Source organism: Xenopus laevis, chromosome 9_10L (assembly GCF_017654675.1).
Source record: "Xenopus laevis strain J_2021 chromosome 9_10L, Xenopus_laevis_v10.1, whole genome shotgun sequence".
NCBI classification, from domain to species: Eukaryota; Metazoa; Chordata; class Amphibia; order Anura; family Pipidae; genus Xenopus; species Xenopus laevis.
The window spans coordinates 47,133,004-47,155,249 of record NC_054387.1 but is presented as its reverse complement, the minus strand read 5'-3'; the positions used below and the strand labels follow the sequence as shown (position 1 = coordinate 47,155,249).

The window sequence follows — 22,246 nt, the reverse complement described above, 5'->3', positions numbered from 1 at the left end:
TTTCTTTTTACGAGAATGTAAGTAGAGACCTCGATTCTGGGATGGCAGTGGATGTGATTTACTTAGACTTTGCTAAAGCATTTGATACAGTGCCACACAAAAGGTTACTGGTTAAATTAAGGAATGTTGGCCTGGAACATAGTATTTGTACCTGGATAGCGAACTGGCTAAAAGATAGACTACAAAGAGTGGTGGTAAATGGAACATTTTCTAATTGGACCAGTGTTGTTAGTGGGAGTACCGCAGGGCTCTGTACTAGGTCCCTTGCTTTTCAACTTGTTTATTAATGACCTGGAGGTGGGCATTGAAAGTACTGTTTCTATTTTTGCAGATGATACTAAATTGTGCAGAACTATAGGTTCCATGCAGGATGCTGCCACTTTGCAAAGTGATCTGTCTAAACTGGAAAACTGGGCAGCAAACTGGAAAATGAGGTTCAATGTTGATAATTGCAAGGTTATGCACTTTGGCAAAAATAATATAAATGCAAGTTATACACTAAATGGCAATGTGTTGGGAGTTTCCTTAAATGAAAAGGATCTAGGGGTCTTTGTAGATAACACGTTGTCTAATTCTGGGCAGTGTCATTCTGTGGCTACTAAAGCAAATAAAGTTCTGTCTTGCATAAAAAAGGGCATTAACTCAAGGGATGAAAACATAATTATGCCTCTTTATAGGTCCCTGGTAAGGCCTCATCTGGAGTATGCAGTTCAGTTTTGGACTCCAGTCCTTAAGAGGGATATAAATGAGCTGGAGAGAGTGCAGAGACGTGCAACTAAATTGGTTAGAGGGACGGAAGACTTAAATTATGAGGGTAGACTGTCAAGGTTGGGGTTGTTTTCTCTGGAAAAAAGGCGCTTGCGAGGGGACATGATTACACTTTACAAGTACATTAGAGGACATTATAGACAAATGGCAGGGGACCTTTTTACCCATAAAGTGGATCACCGTACCAGAGGCCACCCCTTTAGACTAGAAGAAAAGAACTTTCATTTGAAGCAACGTAGGGGGTTGTTCACAGTCAGGACAGTGAGGTTGTGGAATGCACTGCCGGGTGATGTTGTGATGGCTGATTCAGTTAATGCCTTTAAGAATGGCTTGGATGATTTTTTGGACAGACATAATATTAAAGGCTATTGTGATACTAAACTCTATAGTTAATATAGGTATGGGTATATAGAATTTTAATTAAAAGTAGGGAGGGGTGTGTGTATGGATGCTGGGTTTTCATTTGGAGGGGTTGAACTTGATGGACTTTGTCTTTTTTCAACCCAATTTAACTATGTAACTATGTAACTATGTAACTATGTGGGAGATGATACAGAATAGTCACAAACTGAAAGAGGAGGGAGGGCAGAGAAGAGGAAGTTCTGGCTTGATTCCTTGAATCATACAGAACCCAAAATTAACAACTAAAGACAAATGTAACCCTCAGTGAATTCCTCTATAGTATATGTAGAGTTTACAAAGTAGCTCTTTAAAATATCGAAACATCATTACTCACATGTTCAAAGGAGGAGGACCAGGAGGAGGAGGAGCTGGTGGAGGGGCAGGTGGTAGTCTAGGAGCTGGGAAACCTGGATTCCCAAGTGGGAGTTGAGGTGCAAAATCAGGAGGGGGTTCTGGAATACCACTATCTCCAAACGGTAAATCTGTTGTCTCTGGGTTAGGAGGGACACCATCTTCTACTTCAGCAATAACATCCAGTAAGAAGTCCCCTCCAGGCAAATCCAAACACTGATCTCCATCTAGGATTGAAACTGTCCAACCTCTGGGCATTTCCCCCATACCTCTAGAGCGAAGAAAGGAAATGAGACAATTAGAGAGACACAGTCAGTAATTATGCACATTGAAATATTATATGGTGACCATACACAGATAGCCACTCTTGTTTGGCAAGGTTTGCCAAGAGAACGTATCCTTTTCCAATTTGGCAATGGAAGGGGACCATACAGAGGACAATAAAGTGCTGACTCCTGAAAGGCCAACTCAGCATGTTTCATTGACTCATTTATGGTTGCAGTATATACATCAGGGAAACAAACCCTCAAATTCCTATCAACAACAACCCTTCTACACTTTCAGTTGTTGGGGAATTCTGTAAGTTTATTATTTACTATTACTGAATGACTAGAAATGACCAGGATGGTCCTTTGTATGCAGTAAAATCCTAATGGAAGCAACATGTGCAGCAGATTATTAGGCAAACTCACCTAGACTGAAGCAGCCAGCCAGCAATCTGCTCCCCGGTTGTCCAAGAATCCACTTCTGTTGTGTATTTTTCATCTGAGAAAAATAAAAAGAATTTTAAAAGGTTTAGTAAACAAAGTTGAAATTATCATCATTCAGAGAAAAGAACATAAGGGGATAGTAATAGGGTAGAATTTTTACAGGTAATTAGGCAAGTTGTCCACCAGCCATGAAAAATTACAGAAAACAATTTGAGAATCCCAAAGGTTTTTCAACCAGAATTTGGGATCTCAGTCACCTCAGTCAAGCACAGGAGTTGTTAGTACAGGTGGTGGGGAGGACAGCATTGGGTCTTCCACCTGATGGCAAAATGCAAATAAGCATCCATGTGTGTAAAGTACTGAAAGCAATTATAAAGAATGAGGAGAAATAGAGCCCGATTAACATTGAGGGCAACCCTAGACATCCAGTCACTCCAGCCTTTATACATTCAATTTTTGGCTAATTAACCAGATTAGAAACATTTTTTTTATTTTGCACAGCCTATCGATTTACCCAGTTTTTATTTTTGCAACCCTTTTTGCAACCCCTAGGACATTCTCCTAGGTCTAGCAGACTCTATAGTAGTTTGTATGTTCTTTGCCAAAAAAGACAATGCATCAAGCTTCTTCACCTACAACTAAGTCATTTAACCCAACAAACGCTCCCTTTAATTAATCTCATGTACTTGGCTAGGCATGCAATAGGGAAATGTCCCACAAAACCTAGGGTCGATGGATTTGTTCTCTCTTAATATTTACACTTAAGATGGATCTGCTCATTTAGTGAAGTCATTTGTTTGCATAAATTATGTCACAATAGTAACATTTCTCTATAAAAAAAAGTTTGAGGTTTGAGAATGCTTTGTTATATATTCCCAGATACAATATGCTTGCATCTTGCTAAATCTGGTTCTTTACGGTATTACTTCCACTCTGAACGTGTCTATGTTTCTACAGAATCAAAGAAATGTGTTCAGGGCGAGTTCTGAGCCAAATGTGAGGAAGAGAAAGTAAACAAGATGAAGAGAAACATGTAAATAGAGTGTGGAGAAGAAGAAGTAGATAAGCAGAATGCCAATGAGTATCATAGGCCTGATGTGGCTAATTATAGGAAGTAGAATTTAGGAAAACATAGAAAACGATACGCAACAGGACATATATATGTTTGGAGAACAGGAGGTGCAACAGAATAAAAAATCATTTCAGGATTCAGATGAACTATTAAATAAGAATTTGATATTCATGGACTGAGTATTATTATTAAGAGAAGCTTGAGAGGCAGAGCCTAGATAACAGGTCCACCTTAGAAGAACATGAGCTCAGTAAGCTTGGTATAGATAACAGTAGGAAAACAGGTTACATTCACTAAAAGTAAGCAGGCCAAGCATGGGACATGGAAGGAATTAGGGGTAGAACTTGGTGGAATTTCCTAAAATAGAAATGGCTGAGCACTGATGTTTGCTTGCTGTCTCACCATGGTAGGTAATCAAATCCAACACCATCTTCCCCCTTCTCTCACTGGCTGTCCACTCCATCAGGGTGGGGGCATGGGAACGCAAGTTTTCAAAGGGTTTCTGGCCCCGAGACCCGCTTCGCAAAATTTTGTGCTGGCACATGGCTTTGTACCCTTCTAGGCCTTGGTCTGAGACATATCTGCAAAGAAAGATAAGCTTAGGCTGGGGAAAGAAAGTCCACAGTTTTAGTAGACTCTCCAGTGGTATTGACAGTTGTAACTTACTTGAGAAGGGGTTTCTCAAGAGTGGGGGAGGGTGTGAGACAGCTGAGCAGGATGGACAGCAGCAGCCATGCCCGTTGGCACTGTTCCTCATTGTTATTCTCCACCGTCAAACTTGCCACTTGACAAAGCACCTCATCTTTCAGTGAAGGTTGGTGCAGGCAGCGCTCAGCAATATAATTACCCACAATTCTCTGTTGCCAGGAGGGCATTGATGTGTCCCCCACAAACCGCAGTGCCTGGGATTAGCAGAGAACATGGGAGGTCATGGAGAGAAGGTTAAGCAGCAGCAGCTATTCTACTGTGTACATAGGGAACCATTATATTTCTCACCAGTTTATAAAGCTCAAGGGCAGCTCCATTATCATTCCGGGACACACGCGTCAGAGGATCAGACAATGGCTGCCCTATGGGGGGCAAGGTAGGATCCTGAGAGAGAGAGAGAGAGAGAGAGAGAGAGAGAGAGAGAGAGAGAGAGAGAGTTCATTTATGAAACACATCTAAACTAAGAACTGCTTTTATGACAATCTATTTCACCATGATATGTGATTGCTTCTGCCATACCTTGAAATACGACTGGATAAAGTTGGAGAATGGAAAGTTGTTGATGTCAGTGGGAAGAGATAGGGCAGACTGTGCCACCACCTGTGGAGGGGAGACCTCAGTGATCCGAGCACTCTGAGCATGGGACCGTACTACAGAGAGAGCAAAGAAAGAAGCATTTGGTTTTTAACTGGATAACAGGCCTGAGAACTTCTAACACCATGAGAAGTCACACGTTAACACAGTATCTGAAGGTCATCTACACAGACCATTTGGATACTGTTATTGGGACTGAGAACACCATGAGAAGTCACAAGCTCACAGTATCTCCAAGACAGAGTGTACAGATGAAGGTGCCTCCTCTACATGGACCCTTTGGATACTCACCTTCTGGAGAGTTCAGAAGAGCCACAAGTTCAGCCGGGATGGGCAGTTGTGTCAGGTCCTGTCCATGCAAGAGAGCAGAAGAAAGATAAAACTGACTGAACTTATGTTTGAATGCACAGCATCTGCATTTACTCTACAGACTCCAAGCAGACAGACACAGAAAGTAAACAGGACACATAACAAACAAAATGTCAAATGCCTAAAAGAAATCAATTATTAAAAGAAATCAGAGGCAGGTGCAGTTAGGTATAGTTTTGACTTGAGAATTCTTGGTGGGCCTACGTTATTTATTGCAAAACAGAAACTGAAGTGCCATATTATATCATCCAACATCAAGGAAACTTAATATCATCACCTATTAGTGAAACAGATTCATTACATGGTCACTAAGGGTGAGTTTCTATTGCTATGAAGGCTTCCCTTTAATCATAAGCAATAATGCCGAGCGTGGAATTTGCCACACAGGGTATTCATTAACATCACAGATCAAAGATCTAAAGATTTTCCAACACCCTCCTGCATCATAAAATAATTCCAGGGAGAGAGGCCAAGACAGAGTGGAAGACAAAAGCCATGGGGACCTTCTATCGATCGAGAGATGGCACCCTTGGAAATGGAATTGAGGGAGGGGTCTTGGGGGAAGAATAGTAGTAGAAACAATTAACCCTTGCCATTGTTTGTCAATCTACATCCTCAGACGGGGACAAGAAATGAAATAGGTGAGAGTTAAAGGGGAAATTTGTAAAATGAATTTACTATCCCTTGGCATATGTGCCTCAGTTAGGGTTTGCACCTGTCCGTTTTTGAACCAAATAGTTCAACTTTTCTTGGGTTAATTTTTCAATTCAACCTTCCATGGAACAGTCCACATACAGCAACAGCATGACATCACCATATGTCATGACCATGCCCCCATATGTCACTGCTTTGCCACCCCCATGTCAGGATTTTGCCAAGGTAGCAACCCTAGTTGCAGTGGTCTAATACAGAAATCAAATCTCTGATTGTTGTGAGTAACTCCCCTTTGGTCTAATTTAACCAATGTTGCTAAAGAGCCCAATCGGACTCCTGTATGTCCTGGGTTTTTCAAGACACTAATGTCCCAGTGTCCCAGGTTTCATTAAGCAATGTAAAAAACCAGAGTTCTAGAATATTTTTTTATAAAACACCTCTGCTAAGGAAAAGCAACATGGCAGCTCCCACATTTGTATGAAGAAAATAGATTAGAACTTCCTTTACATCTGGGACAGTGAGCCATTCAAATTTTGTAGATCCACAGCTCCTAACACCCATTATCTATCTATGGTATGGTGGGAGTTGGAGTTATACTTTATTTGTATTGTAAGCTCTTGCATGCAGGGAACTTTGATCCAATTTATTATTCTGTAACCTTGATTGGCACTGTATTAATAAATGATGATGATAAGGAAGGACACTAATCCCCAATGTAGGGAGTTCCTACTTCTAATATAATGACACAATGGAAAGAGAGCTGGCACTTACCATGTTGAGCAGGGAGTCCTGATCTGGCTCATTTAGCTGCTGAAAGAAACAGAAAAACATCTGAAATAACGTAAACCTCTAATGACTTTACCGAGCACCATCACTGTCCGATCAACATTAATTGGGAAACTGAGTCACACACACAAACTGCAGGTGTAACTCACAGTCTAACACACTCACACATTAGGATATTCACACACACAAGTGCACTATAACAACTCCCTGCCAGCTTCACCCTCTACTTGTCATTGTCTGACATACACACACAATCCATTGGTCAAGGTACCACCAAACACCCACCACCAAATGCCTTGCGGCTCCATGGCAAACACACAGCTCCCATCCCAAGCTCTTCTCACCTGGCCCTGCTTGTTACTGACTGAGGCAGCAACCTGACACAGCTACACACCCAGCCAGAGGGCAGCACGGTACAAAGTCCGTAAAGGAAAAGGGATAGAGCAAAGAGAAAGGGAATGACAAAGTCTCCTTGGGGCAGCTGTACTTTGACAGTTTAGAGCTCAGTAGGAGGGACAAGGGACAATAAAGATACATTCCAAGACTGAGTACACTGAATTATTTATATATATATATATATATATATATATATATATTAAATACAGAGCAAATGTCACCATTACTTTTCTATTTTTCATAGTCCTTTAGCATTTGTCCTGTTAGCAGCATCCACCCCCAAGCGGAATTCAATATCTTTCCAGCATGTGACCAGCTACAGATTGGGCTGCTCTATTTCCAAGAACAGTAGCTCTCAAGCAACATGTTGCTCTTCAACCCCTTGGATGTTGCTCCCAGTGGCCTCAAAGCAGGTGCTTATTTTTGAATTTCAGGCTTGGAGGCAAGTTTTGGTTGCATAAAAACTAGGTGTACTGCCAAACAGAGGCCCCTGTAGACTGTCAGTCTTCATAGAGGCTACGAAATGGTCAATCACAGCACTTAATTGGTACCTCTAGGAACATTTTTCATGCTTGTGTGGTTCCCTAACTCCTATTACATAGGAATGTTGCTCACAGGTAGAAAAGTTTGGGGACCCCTGTTCTAGACCGATAAGCCAGCTGTGGGGTTTTCTCACTGTTCTGATATCTAGAGGCAGTATTAAGTATCAAGAGTGTCCATACTTTACTAATGCGAGGTCTACTTTTAGTGATGTTGTCCAATTATGATCTATATCCATAAAAGCATTGTTAGCATTCTGTTCCATAGAAAATATTACTTAAATATTATGTTGATTTATGAGAGAATTTATATTGCTATATTTAACAGACAACCATATGTAACCTTAAAGGGATACTGTCATGGGAAAAAACGAATCAGTTAATAGTGCTGCTTCAGCAGAATTCTGCACTGAAATCCATTTCTCAAAAGAGCAAACAGATTTTTTTATATTCAATTTTGAAATCTGACATGGGGCTAGACATATTGTCAATTTCCCAGCTGCCCTAAGTCATGTGACTTGTGCTCTGATAAACTTCAATCACTCTTTACTGCTGTACTGCAAGTTGGAGTGATATCACCCCCCCCCCCCAGCAGCCTAACAACAGAACAATGGGAAGGTAACCAGATAGCAGCTCCCTAACACAAGATAACAGCTGCCTGGTAGATCAAAGGGCTATTCCACACGGGGAGATAGCGACGCGTTTGCGGTCGCGGCGACAAAGCGCCGCGACAGTCGCCGCGACCGGCGCAGGCGACAGTTTTGTATGGGCGCCTATGTAAAAACGCCTGTGCTAACCACACGAGGCGATGCGCTTTTCAACAGTCGCCTGAAAATGCCTCGCCAGGCTTTTTCAGGCGACTGTTGAAAAGCGCATCGCCTCGTGTGGTTAGCACAGGCGTTTTTACATAGGCGCCCATACAAAACTGTCGCCTGCGCCGGTCGCGGCGACTGTCGTGGCGCTTTGTCGCCGCGACCGCAAACGCGTCGCTATCTCCCCGTGTGGACTAGCCCTAAGAACAGCACTCATGAAAACCCATGTCCCACTGAGACACATTCAGTTACATTGAGAAGGAAAAACAGCAGCCTGCCAGAAAGCATTTCTCTCCTAAAGTGCAGGCACAAGTCACATGACCAGGGGCAGCTGGGAAATTGACAAAATGTCTAGCCCCATGTCAGATTTCAAAATTGAATATAAAAAAATCTGTTTGCTCTTTTGAGAAATGGATTTTAGTGCAGAAGTCTGCTGGAGTAGCACTATTAACTGATGCGTTTTGAAAAAAACATGTTTTCCGACGACAGGATCCCTTTAACATAATAAATATCTGAATGAAAAGCATGAAACAGGAGGGTGATTTAGACAAGCTGTTTGTTGACAGTGTCTTGAGATCTACTGATCACCAGCTAAAGGTCTACTGGTAGATCCCAATATACCTTTTGGGCACCTCTGAAGTAGATGATAAAGCATTACTAACCCCCTTGTTACTTTACAGATCAAAGTTATGAGAAATGCAGGGATGCTTGCCATGAGGCAAGGTGAAAACCTTATTTTTTAGTGTAGGTAAGTGCCATAGATAGATCTCTACAATAACCATCATTCTCCTGCCTGGATCAGAGACTGTGGACAGGTAAGGAGGGGGCAGCAGCACTGATCTGCCACTTTAGAGGACAAAATGGCTAAAGGTGCCTTTGGAAAATTCTCCAATGGTATCTTTTGTTTGGATTCATATATACATCAGCCAAGGTTACATCAATGCACCAACGTTTCACACATACACATTGGACATAACCTAAAAGGTGTTTAGTCCTCAAGACTAAAATGGCGGAATTTGACAGCCTTTGGTCCTTGGAGGGATGCCAACATCTAGAGAGCAACAAGTTGTACATTGCTGGAAAAAGATGTCCGATATACCTTAAAGTTCACTTGCCCTTTAATTGCATACTTTCAAAGAATGATGGTCAAGTCCCAAGGCATGGAACGTACAGAAATCTTTCTCACCTGAGAAACCTTCTGATGCTTTGAATGGACCTTGGAGATGAGAAGAACTGCCCCAAGCTGCACTCGTGTGTACTTAAGCTGCCTATAGCGCCTCCTGAAGGGGAACACAGGTAACACAAGTTAATCGACCAAGTGGATTAGCAATAACCAGATCTTATTATTAAAAATGAAGAGCCCCTCACCTGGCTTGATGACCTCTCACATGGGCCTGAATGACAGTAATTTTGTGCCTGTAGACTTGGAAGTTCTTGCGATTCAGGAATCCACGGAGGTTTCTCTGTAATGTGATGGCAGCATGTCTTTTTATCACATCTAGGTAACTCTGCAGCATCTCCTTCCCTTCCTCCTTCAGGAAAACCTTTTAAAGAAATACTGGGATCAGACATTTAAAGCCTACAGATATCAGAGGATGGTGGGAATACAGTATGTAGCTCAGAGACTTTACATGCTTGGACATCTCTATTGTTCTGCTTTGACCAGATTAAATTATATTCAAATATATTTTGTAGAAGCAAAATTTAACAGGTGATCGTTTGTGGCTCTGTTGAAGCACCTAATGCAGAAGACTTCACTGTATGGTGACTGTGCAGATGCCAGAGGGTGAGGCATACTGGTTAGGGGTCCTCTGCAGAAGAGTGGTTACATTTTTAGCCAAACTGTCAGCCTCTCCTACTGTGAACTGTTTTTTGTTCATAAATGAGAATATTAGATCACCTGATATCGCTACATGTGGTTTCTACTACGGAGTCTCCTGGTGATGATATTTTGTAGATCCACAGTCTTAGACGATCTGGTGCCTCTGTTATCACCTCTTAAGCCTTTCCTGTAGGTGGCATGGGAGCTCATACTCTGGATATTAGATTTTATGGAAGATGATATGCCTTATCTGTGTTATACATTGCTGATGCTCTACCATTAGGGCAGACATGGGTAATCTACTTAGGTGCCCTGTGGTAGAGGGGGCCAGACACATGGAATGGTGTAATTTGCTGGTTACTAAGTATGTGGGGATTGTTGGGTTGTGTGATGTATGGGTGGATCATGTGTAGGATCTTATAGCTAGTGCCTAGAGTAGGTCATTTTTTCTTCATTGGGAAGCCGTTCTACTTGTTGGCAGGATCCACTTCCCAGGTGGTTCAGGAGACCAGATGCCTAATAATGGGGTCCCCTTGGGGAATTGTAGTATTAATTAGTATTCTGGGGGCCTCATGATTACTAATGGTCGCCCTATGAAGAGACCACAAGCTTTTAATAGAAAACACCTTTCTCTACTTGCCTGTTGGAGGGAGAATCACACTATTCCTATGACCTTTAGTGTCTACAAACAGGAAAGTTGAATCTCCTTGATTTTACCTTTGATAGACCAATCTGGTAACGCTTGGACGGATCTCCCACAGCCTTGGTCAGGACAGCAGCGCAGCACTCTTGTTCATTTGCAAATGAGGCACTGCTTTTCACCAGGTAACCATATCTGATGGATAGAATAAGCATTTTCTTGCTCGCATTAAATGTTTCTTTGCATGTACTATTCTATGATCTGGCACCCAATCATCATCAAGTCACCATAGACATAATTGTGATGACATGATGTCATATGCCAAAGAATGAAGTCAAAGGCAGTCTGTAAGAAAGTATATGAGGCACAGCCCAGCTTTGTAATCTGAATGAGTCAAATGCAGGCCTCACCAGAGAAGTAGCTAAGAACACAGGCACTAACCTAGATACAAAGTCCTTCAGCGGGATACGGATAGGGTAACCCTCCTTCATAAGCTGTACAGTCTCTAAAATCCCAGAGTTTCTTAACTGGGAACTTACAAACTCCACATCAAATATACCTTGGAGCTAAAACAGAGAGACACCGGGTATCAGGGTTGTAGTGACATTGCCAGGTGACCTACACAAAAAGAATGAGAGACGAAAGATCGGAAGCCAGAGACAGAAAAGTAGCAAGAAAAGGCAACTAAGATTTAGAGCAAGGTAATGCAACATCTTCACAAGTTCTTTTAATGCAACCAATCTCTAAGTAGCATTTACTGGTCCAAAATCATAAAGAGGTGTAGGCAAGCAAAGCATGTGCCCCAGAGTGCAATGGCCCATGAGCTCAAGCACAGAGGGAGTAAGAGAGACACTGGGGTATATTTATCAAAGAGTGAAGTTAGAGATCACCACAGTCCTCTAGAGTGAAATTCCGCCACTCTCCATTCATTTCTATGGGATTTTTAAAGAATATTGTATCACTAGATGAAAGTGAAAGTTCGTCCTTGATAAATCTGCCTCTAGCAGACTGTGGCGATCTTTAAATTCACTCTTTGATAAATATACCCCATTGTAAGCAGATGAAGTGACCGTACAACAGGGGGCAAGAGCACGCAGCAATGGCAAACTTTGGCATATGGAACAAGTGGGGGCGGGGGGGAAGGTTGTTGTGAGAGACTGTAGTGGAGGAGGAGCAGAATGCTGGGCTAAGTAGTATTTGTCTTGGTTGCCAGTACTACTTGGTCTGCATCTGTACTGGTCAGCTGTTCATCGAAAGTAAGCATCCAGTTTGTTGCTATGGGTTACTAGACCTATTCAAATTTTGCACCTGTTTTGATATAAGCCCCATAGATGAAATGTATATTGTGTAAGGAACAGGAAGAGAGGTATACATGGAAGTGTAGAACAGGGACTGCAGCATGAGACACTTTTACCTGTTTTGGGTTGGGGGTGATGCAACGAATGAACAGTGTGTGACCCCTGCAAAAAAAAATTCAGATATGATTTGAAAATACTCCAAAATGAAAAATGATCTCAGCCTATCATGATCTGAAGCCCAGCAGTAAAAAATCAATTGGTCAAAACACAAGAATTCTTGGGATTTCACCTCTCCAAGCGACTGGTCAGCTCCTGTAGAGATGCCTGGAACCTCACAGTAAGAGTAAGCTCTTGCCCTTTACTAAAAGCTCCTGCCTCTTTCTGCTGATTGGCGTTTCTACCATGGGTAAAAAGTTCTGAAAGGATCTGAGAAAAACATAAAAAAATGTAGTGAGAGAGAGCAAATGGGGGGAGAACAATTATGTAGACTGGTATAAATAAATGTGGATTTAAATCAGTTGAGGTCCTCGGGGTTGGATTAGGAGCATTGAATATAAGGAAATGTAAACACTTGGGGAAGAAATTCAAGTAAAATTGCTCCCAGTCCTCTTCTGACCATTTTTACAATTTAGTTTTCAAGATACTAGCCATTTTTACACTACTCATAAAGTAAATCTAAAACAACAGTGCCACCTGATGCTGATTTTTCCATGTGGACATGGTAAGTAGAAAATTCAATTACAAAGATGGGGTGTGTGTGTATATTTTTCTTTTAGACCAAGGAAGACATGGGTTACCCGCAAGCGGCTTTGGCTCAGAACTTCTGTGGCTGCCATTGGTAGTCTGTCCCGATTCTTATTTATGAAATTATGGACCTGGAAAGATGAGAATAAAGTATCACCATAGGTTCTTCCTCACATAACTACAGAAGGGGTCAATAGACACAACAAGTCACCTGGTATGTTACTGGCCCAGCATAATGCTGGAGGGTGAACACAGGGAGAGGAAGCTTGGGTTTCATGTAACAGCTGTTGTTACCATGGTGATAGTGGCATTTCTGAAGGAAAGTGTGGTCCGTGGCCTAAAAGATAAAGACCATTGAGTAATCATGGAATATGTTGTGCCTTAACTACCTACACAATGGAAATCTGTGCTCTTCTAAAATATAGTACAGACTAGTGATCATCAAATTTATTCACCAGCCATGGATTCGCTGCGAAATTTTGGCAACGAAAATTCACTGTGGAAATTTTGCCACGAAAAATGCCCATCAGAAAAAACGCCCATTAACTTTAATGTATTAGGACCAAAAAGTTGTCATAAGAAAAAACATCCATTGACTTGAATGCATTTAGAGTGAGAAGAATTCAATTTGCTGCGCGTAAAAACGCCCATTGACTTCAATGTGTTTTGCGAAATTTCATAGTTTGCGATTTTTTTCACGAAGCAAAACGGGTCAGTTTCGCTCATCACTAGTCACAACAACCATAACAGTGAGATGGTCTGGAACAGGTCAAGATATACTCTCTTATCTCCTGGAAGCATGTCATGGTATACTTATCTAGGAAACTCTGTAACACAACTCTCTTACCTGGCACACAAGAGCCCATAGGTGTATACCTGTGCCAAGCCGCTCTGCTCTTCCAACATATGGAGAATTCCATGGGGCCGTTCAGTAAGAAGCCCCAGACAGGGACCCACAGTCTCTTGGGACAAGGAGGCCCAGCATAATCCTTCCCTTGCATATTCAGCCTAGGTAGGGTAGAATAGTAAATTAGAGGTCAGCACAGAGCTATGTCACGAGACTTCCACCATCCTTCTTTCTTTCTGGTTATACCTGTTCCTGAACAACCAATCTCTGTTTGCTGTAGTACTGTATGTGCTCATTGGCATAATTCCTGCACAGCTGCTCCAGACTGTTGACCCCAAGGTTCTGTCATAAAGAAATAAACTGATGAATGAGACTAAAGGAACTTGTGATCTGGGGACCTACAGTTGTACTACTAGCATACACACACATGAACTTGAAGTTAAACATATAGAAATATCACAGGGCAAAAAATTGTCAAGAAGTGTCCAACAGTGTAATTTTACTCCTTGCCTGTAAGGACAGGTAACTAAGTTCTCACTTTCTGCATTCGATCCGATTGCCATTGATGTGATTTTCTAAAAAAAATTTAATGTGTTTTATTTTTTACTATTACCTCTTTATGTTCCCTGTAATGGCACATTCTAGGTTGTATTTCGACTCGCTTAGTTAATATGCCATATTGGAGGTACTTCCTGGACAGGGAAACCCAATAAAAAGAGAGGACTGAAGGCCCAACTGCTTGTGGTAAGTATGGATGTTTAACAAAAGAAGTGCCCTCCCCAGTAGACAAGGGACAGATTACAAGGTGCCTAAAAAGTTAATGCTACTGTGGTTATAGTATAGTACCTCTCAGTTGCTGAATTTAAAGCTTATGCATCATCTTATTGCTGTGCTACCTGTCCTCTCATGTCTTGTTCACATGCCTATTTTATAAAACAGGCAAAATGCAACACACACACACACACACTACCTCAAATCCACAGATGTCTACAATGCTCAGAGTCTTATCCATCCTTTGTGGGTGCAACCAATCATTTCCTTTCTCCAGCAGCCAATTAAAAAGCAGTGAGTACAGGGTCTGGGAGATGGCATCCCTACAGTGCAAAAATGGTGAATGGATCATTTTCTGCTTCTATATTGTGTTTTATCACATATAATTCCTTTCCATTGACCTTGTCTTGTTAATTTATTGCTGTTGTTTTAAACCTTACCCAACGCTTAATAGCGGATGGAGTATGAGATCATAATTTACCAAAAAAGGGCTCTTGCCTCATATCAAGCAGCCTATTAGTATCTGCAACTCATGGCTAGACTTAAGATCCCAATTCCATTAATAGAAACTGTCAGTTGGCTACAGCAGTGCTCCCTGTGAATGTTGAAGCGTTACATAGTCTCAGGGAGGACAGCAAAGTCACAAGGATCTTCAAAGGGTTATGCAATGAAGACAAAAACTAGTTACTAGTTCTGCTGAAGAGCCATGACTTTATTTAGATGCTATCAGCAGTAAAAGGGTTTGACATTACCTATTGGCAAGAAGCTTCAATGTGCAACCCTTTGGGGTTCCCAGTCCACATTGAGGCTTGCAGTCTGTATAAGATGCAGAGAACAGTTCAGGAATATGAAGCTAGACACTGCTTGTCAATAAACTGTCACTTGTATTAGGAGAAAATGTACTTTTTCCATATGGAATTGTGTTGCACTAAATTATGAGGATTCCTAGACTGGTTCATATCCTCTCAGTGAATAGTGGTGTCATGAAAATTCAGTTACCAGAGACCACTTGAGTTAAAAGACAATTTATTTGACACAAGCTCTGTGGATCCTGAACTCACAAAGAGCCAGAACCCTGAACAAAGGAATCACAGAGTTTTTATAGACTTGTAAAAAGAGAGTTACCGGTGGGAGAGCATAGAGATATTGCTCCACAGCATAGAAAAACAAAGAATTGCTGCCCTCAAGGCCTGGAGTACTAGTGACCAAGCCTAGCTTGAGAACAGAATCCATCCAAGTTGGGCGGCTCCAAGGGGAATCTGCCTACACAGAATTTTATTCTCTCTCAATGGGAACCCCATTCAAGCCCAGCATGGTTCTAGACACTAGGGTGTTGTTGAAACAGTCTCAGACAGAATTTGGAAAGAGTTATTTTGAACAGCTCTTCAAAAAGCTCAGATATACAGCATCCATCTATATTTGAGTCAGTCTACTTGTACATCCCCAACTCACCGAACATCTATTGAAGCTTCAACAGACAGAGGAGAAAGAACCCTATCATAGGAGGTCACCTATGAGCAGAGAAACGAGATAAAGAAAACATTACTAAGTATCAGACATGGATGGTGCAATGTTATCTGCACATGTGCCTTGACTCTGAGTAGAAGTCCATATTACATACTGTGACTCTCTGGGTAATTGCTCTCTGAAGTCCTTCAGGGGAGATTTGTAGCAAGCTGGCCACAATTCGCACCTCAGTGGCACTGAAAGCAGCTGCCGTGCCAAAAGAATCCTTCTAAGAGCAAAATATATGTAATAACTTCACTGTAAGCAGTATAAATAAAGCCATACTATACACATTGCCATCAGAACACACCTACCTCGCAGGAGGTAAAGCAGATGTTGCCTAGCTGCAAGATGGCACTAAGAATGGTCCAAATAGCGGTCATCTCTGTGAATGAAAGACCAATGGCACGGAGGCATTTTCCTAATAGTACAAAGTCCTGTTTGTCATTCTTTCCCCGGACCTCACATGCTCGACCCTGAAAATAGTTAAGGGTAATCTCACCTCTAAGTTCATCCTTCACTGAAAAATGCAAATCCTAACAATGCTGCATCACTATCATCAGCCACAACAGAATGGAATTTTCAGCTGACCAAGGTTGTGAGCATGCACAGTATAGTACAATAATTCTCACTATATTGCACATGCTCGAGATCTGTAGGGGGAATTCCCCTATAGAAGCCTATATAAGGATGTGCAGAAGCTGTGCTCTTCCTCTTTGGCCTAGGAAGATCATGAACATACCTCACAACATTTTGGAAACACAAAGAGGGACAAAAAGATTTACAGAGCACTGCAAATTTTTTGACCATGCCAATTTTTGTGACCCCCTAATTACCATGTTCATTTTACAAAACTTGGCAGGTTGTGACACAACACATTTCTGTGTTTTTTATGTTATTACAGTTTTGCTAATGAAGGTGAATTTCCCCTTTAAGGATAAGTAAACCTTTAAAATAAGTAAATATGAAATTGATGAGAGTGATATTCTAAGAACTTTTGCAATTTACATTCATTACTTATTTTCTTCTTTTCCACAAGATATCAAGGGAAATATGTACTGTTACTATGAAGGCATTTTCTTACAACAGCGCCACCTGCTAGTCAGTTTCTGACCAATCTGACCACCAAGTAGTCAAGGAAGCTGTCAGGAGAAATAAAGAGGCTGCTCTGATGTTCTTCTGCTTAGGAAAGATGTGAGAAAGGTTTCTAATTTTTTTCCTAAGCAGAAGAACATCAGACCAACTTCTTTCTTTCTCCTGACAACTTCCTTGACTACTTGGTGGTCAGACTGGTCAGAAACTGACCAGCAGGTGGCAATGTTGTAAGAAAATTCATTCATATTAACAGTACATGTATCACTTAATATCTTGGGAAAAAAAGAAAAGAAATAATGAATGTACAATACAAAAGTGCTTAGAATAGCACATCAATTTTACATTAACTTATTTTAAAGGTTTACATATACTTTAAACTGCAAGTCACAGTTTCCCCAAGAGACCTGCTTATCTTAAATTATTACAATTGTTTCTTTGCTTATTTTAAATTGTTACAAAAGTATCTAAGTGCACCTGCCACATATTCTGGGCTCTCTGCCAAAAGCCAATTAAAGTTTTAGAAAAAGATCAAAGAGAAAGCCGGGACATTTCAGTAACAGGACTGCAGCTGAGCTATCAGAATCTGGACTGTCCCCCGAAAAACTGGCCAGTTGGGAGGTATGACTGTAGTAGGTGTCCGTCAGACAAGGGTGACCCTTTTACAGGTGACCAAAGATGGTGTTGCATGTAGGAGTGTATAGACTGGACTGATTAAATAGGCAACAAATAGGCACCCCACCCACAGTGTCGCATTACCTGGTTCAAGTAATAATAGGTCTCTGGTTCCTGAAGGTACAGTCTCTGCTTCTCATGATCAGGAAGGCCACAAAGCAATTCATAGAAAATATGGAAGCCCCTCTCTCCCTGAGCCTACAGTACAACAGACTCAGATGTTAGAGGCAAAATACATCTGTATAAATGGTGATTAATGATGTCATCAGCTATAAATGATGCTTAGGAATGTCACATGATCGCAAAAGGGAAATTTGTGTCCATCATTAAATATTTTTAAATGATAAAGCGCAAGAGCAATGGTTTTGGGCTTTTTGCTTACGGAGTCTTTATTGTAGTCTCCCGATTGAACGTCCAAGGTAAGATTATCCAAGAACATCACTGTACCAGGGCTTTACATTCCCATTCATCTTTTTTCAGGACAGAGACTTAAGTAAAGAGCTCTGTTACACCTTACCAGTAGACATATATCTGAATGGTGCCCAAGTTAAGGGATGGGTAGATTGCTGGAGCTGGGAAGTCAATTTACTTCTTCCGGTTTGATCCTCATTATTACAGCACTGTATTCACTGGGGCACACAGGTCTCTGCACTCCATTTTTGAGTGAAGGGCAAAAACTGCAGTAAACAGGGCAGATTGCTTTTAAGGGATGGTTCACCTTTCAGTTTACTTTTAGTATGGTATAGAATTGCTAAATCTAAGCAACTTTTCAATTGGCCTTCATTTTTTCTTTATAGTTTTTTTAATTATTTGCCTTCTTCTTCTTCTGATATTTACCAGCTTTCAATGGCGGCTCACTGACCCCATCTAAAAACAAATGCTCTGTAAGGCTACACATTGTATTACTTATTTTTCTATTCAGTCCTTCTCCTATTCATATTCCAGTCTTTTTCATATCAATGCATGGTTGCTAGGGTAATTTGGACCCTAGCAGCCTGATTGCTGAAATGCTACAAACTGAATAAAAAGAGCTGCTGAATAAAAAGCTAAATAACTTAAAAACCACAAATAATAAAAAAAAATGAAAACCAATGGCAAATTGTATCAGGATATCACTCTCTACATCATACTAAAAGTTAATTTAAAGCCAAAAAAAAACAACCTTTAATAGTTTAATGGTAATCTGTGCAAAAACATGGTGAGGGCCCATTTTTTATTTAAAGTAGGAAAATAGCCTATACTCTTTCAGGGAGTCAACTACAAGCACAAATTAGGACAAGGGGGAAAAAAAGAGACAACTGTTGCATGAATTTAGGTCATTCCCACAGTGGCCTGCATCAACAGGTGCATTGCACTTGTTCTTAAAGGAACAGTAACACCAAAAAATGTTTTAAAGCAATGAAAATATCAAGTACTGTTGCCCTGTACTGGTGAAACTGATGTGTTTACTTCATAAACACTATTATAGTTCATATAAACAAGCTTCTGTGTAGCAATGGCGGAAACTGAAAAAAAGACTACATGGCACAGGTTAGATAACACCATTATGTTCTACAGAGCTTATCTGCTGTGTAACCGGAGTCTTTTCTGCCTTTGAATGGCTGCCCCCATTGCTACACAGCAGCTTCTTTATATAAACAATAGTTTCTGAAGCAAACACAGCAGTTTTACCAGTGCAAGGCAACATTGCATTATATTTAATTAATTCAAACAAGGTTACTGTTCCTTTAAACATGTCATTTTAACACCAACATTGGAAATTATGATATGATAGATACTGAAAATTTTCAGTGCAGTGGATTCCAATATCAATCAAAGAGCAAGCACAATTGTGCTGTTACGGATACACATGGCTATTTATTGATGCAACGCTCACCTGAAACACAACCCGAGACTTCTCCAGGAGATATGGAGACACCATTCCTCCCACTACAGCACCACTAAAAAAAGAGAGGGGTGATAGTTATGGGATGACAAGAGGGGCACCATGAAAATCAAACCATCCAAGGTATTGTTTGTGTACAAAAAAATGTGGCATTTGCTTCTCATTTAGAGCTTTGTTATTGCACATGGTGAGCTGAATCTATGTGGGGGCTATATGAAGCTTTATGTCAGCGTGGAGGCTAAGGGCAAATATTAGATTTCCATTAAGGTCACTTACTCTGTCTCAATGCATCAAGGGGAAACTCGCCTTAGGTGGCAGCAACCCACAAGTTACCAGGGTACAACAAAAAGCTGCAGGAAAGGTAAGTGATGGGGAGCGAGGGCGGCAGCATCACCTCAGGCGGCTCAGGGGACAGAATGCAGTGGAAATTCCACCCAGGGGAGGATGGTGATGAAGAAGGATGGCTAAGCCTCCCTAAATCTTTAATATTATCTGCTAATGGTTTCACCCCAGTCTCAGGTTTATTGTAGATTGAAACAGGTTTCATCCATCTTTCCCTCCAGTGACATAACTAGATGTTACTGGGCACCACAGCAGAATCCTTTTAGGGCCCCAAAATATACAGAGGTTGTCCTGTTTAACCAATATATATTAAAATTACTCAATTAGGGCCTCATGGGCCCCCTCTACCTCCTGGGCCCCCCTGCAGCCGCAGGGTATACTTCCTCTGTAGTTAGGCCAGTTTCCCTCAATCCTGACCAGTTCCCCAATCCCTGCTGACGAGCCAACAATAAACACCCAATTTGCAATGGTGATCTCACCTTTGGAGATACAGCTGTAGGACTTGCCCAAAACGTGTGGAGTTCTCATTAAAAGCAGTTTTTGCATTTCCGAAGCTTTCCAGGACACTAAGGAAGTTATCGAGCTGTGAAAGGGAGTGTGGTGACACAGTGGGTGGATAAGGAGTAGATAGTACGCTTCAATTAACATAGATAGATAGATTATGGAGAACATGTTGTACTTCCTTCTAACCTGCAAAATCTTGTCCTCCTGCCTTGTGGACAAGGTTACCAGGTAGAGTGCTATGAGCTTCACTGCTTCCGTCTTCCCAGAACCACTGTGTCCGCTGTACCAATCACATTGGGGAGAGTGAACAAACAGCATACATAAACACTAATATGAATTTACAAAATACCAAGCCTTTGTGTTACTTAATGTTAAGTAACTGAAGCAAAGCCACTCATACATCTCTCACCTGAGCAGGATATTGGGAGCAACCTCGGAGGTCTGGGACAGGCTGTAGGCTTCCTCTGCAACTGCAAAGATATGACTGCGAGAAGGAGCATTCATTCTCCACTGCCATTGCCTGTGCCTTGAAACTCCTGCCCTCATACACTTCTTGCATACACAATAAGGGAGACCAATACCATTAAGGGAATTAATAGTTGGGAAACACAGTATCTCTCCACATGCTTGGAATTTGATAAAAAAACAAAGGGTGTGCTGACACCAGTGTTTATACGATAGCATGAAACACTTATGGGTTTTGTTTGAAAGACGGACCCAGGAACTTCCAAACAGACTGACTCAACATCACACACCCATTGGCTTTCATTGTGCCTCACTGCTCTTGGTTTGGATCATTTTAATATTGTTTATCACAACACATAATGGGATATTATATTTTTTCTAGAGGACGCAATAAAAGTTCCATTACTTTTTCACTAAATGAGTACCAATTACGAATTGGGCGGTGTATTGCTGAGTGAGTCAGTGTGTTTGCCCAACTCTGGGTCAGTTGTTTTCAGGATTGAAAACCACCCCTCCCCCCACCTAAAACTCTGCACTGACTTCTCCCAACCAATAAAAGAAAAGCAGGTAAGTGCTGGTTGGAGGAGGCGGATAGAGGAGGTTTGAAGTTGGCGGAGGGGGGAATCAGGGGCCTGGGGCAGGTGTGCGCGGGCCCCTGATCTGGCAGTCCAGGTGGCCCAGGACCCCCCCCCCCAGTCCGACACTGTTCAGAGGTAGAGTCCTGACATTGGGCAAGAGATATATGGTCAGTGGAACGGTGAAACTCTAGCAGATAGTTTTGGAACAAACTGCCTTTAGAAAAACTGTGTTGTCAAGTTCAAAACTAGACATGTGGCATCCCTATTTTTGTTTCAGCTGTGTGCCAAAGCCTTATGGTCAGGCTGAGAGAAGATAATAGAAAAGAAATGAGGGGTGTAAGGTTTTGAGTCCCTAACACAAAAGTCCAATACTGGGAATTTGCAGCTGAGAGCATTAGTTCTCTTAGTGCAGTGTTGGACTGGCCCACCAGGATACCAGGAAAACTCCCAGTGGGCCCAGGTGTCAGTGGGCCCCTCATGCTACTAAATATTTGGCCAATTTCATGGCCATTCCCAATTTCTATGAAAACAAAGAGGCTAAATAGACGGAATAATAGATTATAGTATGTAAAGAAAAGAGATTAGGAGAATAGAGGTTGAGCGAGAAGAGGAAGAATAACAGTACTGAGAGTGGGCCCCTGGTCTAAGGTTTTTGGGTGGGCCCGGGGTGTCCCAGTTCGACATTGTCTTGGAGTTGGGGAGAGAGGGTGGTGATGTCTACAGGGGGAGGCTGGTCAAGATCAAACCTTTATTTTCAAGGTAGTGGTGGCAAGACCTAAAGAATAGTACCAGTGGTGTTGGGAAGAGTACTAATGCTTTTACTACTTGTGCTTATGTAGTGCTGCATAGTTATTGCTGATCATATCATCATTCACTATACTATATGGATACTCACGGAGGTCTTTCCACAGATTCT

At 41.6% G+C, this 22,246-nt stretch overlaps 1 protein-coding gene across 2 annotated transcripts in view; it reads right to left on the bottom strand.

Moving 5' to 3' along the window:
• The window catches only part of LOC108701116 (unconventional myosin-XV-like), a 53,287-nt gene extending 32,467 nt beyond the window's left edge, over positions 1 to 20,820 (bottom strand). The window contains exons 1-27 of one of the 2 annotated variants that reach the window (XM_041576712.1): positions 20,697 to 20,820; positions 20,474 to 20,567; positions 20,263 to 20,366; positions 19,433 to 19,496; positions 17,641 to 17,754; positions 16,104 to 16,265; positions 15,905 to 16,018; positions 15,736 to 15,794; positions 14,483 to 14,606; positions 13,759 to 13,854; positions 13,542 to 13,673; positions 12,877 to 13,002; positions 12,719 to 12,796; positions 12,211 to 12,347; positions 12,038 to 12,083; positions 11,065 to 11,189; positions 10,701 to 10,818; positions 9,530 to 9,705; positions 9,348 to 9,441; positions 6,400 to 6,438; positions 4,897 to 4,954; positions 4,531 to 4,661; positions 4,300 to 4,395; positions 3,970 to 4,205; positions 3,706 to 3,884; positions 2,214 to 2,286; positions 1,505 to 1,792 (exon numbers count right to left, since the gene is read on the bottom strand). In XM_041576712.1, coding sequence (XP_041432646.1) covers positions 1,505 to 1,792; positions 2,214 to 2,286; positions 3,706 to 3,884; positions 3,970 to 4,205; positions 4,300 to 4,395; positions 4,531 to 4,661; positions 4,897 to 4,954; positions 6,400 to 6,438; positions 9,348 to 9,441; positions 9,530 to 9,705; positions 10,701 to 10,818; positions 11,065 to 11,189; positions 12,038 to 12,083; positions 12,211 to 12,347; positions 12,719 to 12,796; positions 12,877 to 13,002; positions 13,542 to 13,673; positions 13,759 to 13,854; positions 14,483 to 14,606; positions 15,736 to 15,794; positions 15,905 to 16,018; positions 16,104 to 16,265; positions 17,641 to 17,754; positions 19,433 to 19,496; positions 20,263 to 20,366; positions 20,474 to 20,567; positions 20,697 to 20,791 — 3,158 coding nt within the window. In that variant the 5' untranslated portion in view covers positions 20,792 to 20,820. The remainder of the gene's footprint in view (positions 1 to 1,504; positions 1,793 to 2,213; positions 2,287 to 3,705; positions 3,885 to 3,969; positions 4,206 to 4,299; positions 4,396 to 4,530; positions 4,662 to 4,896; positions 4,955 to 6,399; positions 6,439 to 9,347; positions 9,442 to 9,529; positions 9,706 to 10,700; positions 10,819 to 11,064; positions 11,190 to 12,037; positions 12,084 to 12,210; positions 12,348 to 12,718; positions 12,797 to 12,876; positions 13,003 to 13,541; positions 13,674 to 13,758; positions 13,855 to 14,482; positions 14,607 to 15,735; positions 15,795 to 15,904; positions 16,019 to 16,103; positions 16,266 to 17,640; positions 17,755 to 19,432; positions 19,497 to 20,262; positions 20,367 to 20,473; positions 20,568 to 20,696) is intronic. The other variant, XM_041576713.1, reaches the window with a different exon arrangement.
• Between the last annotated feature and the right edge of the window lie 1,426 nt (positions 20,821 to 22,246).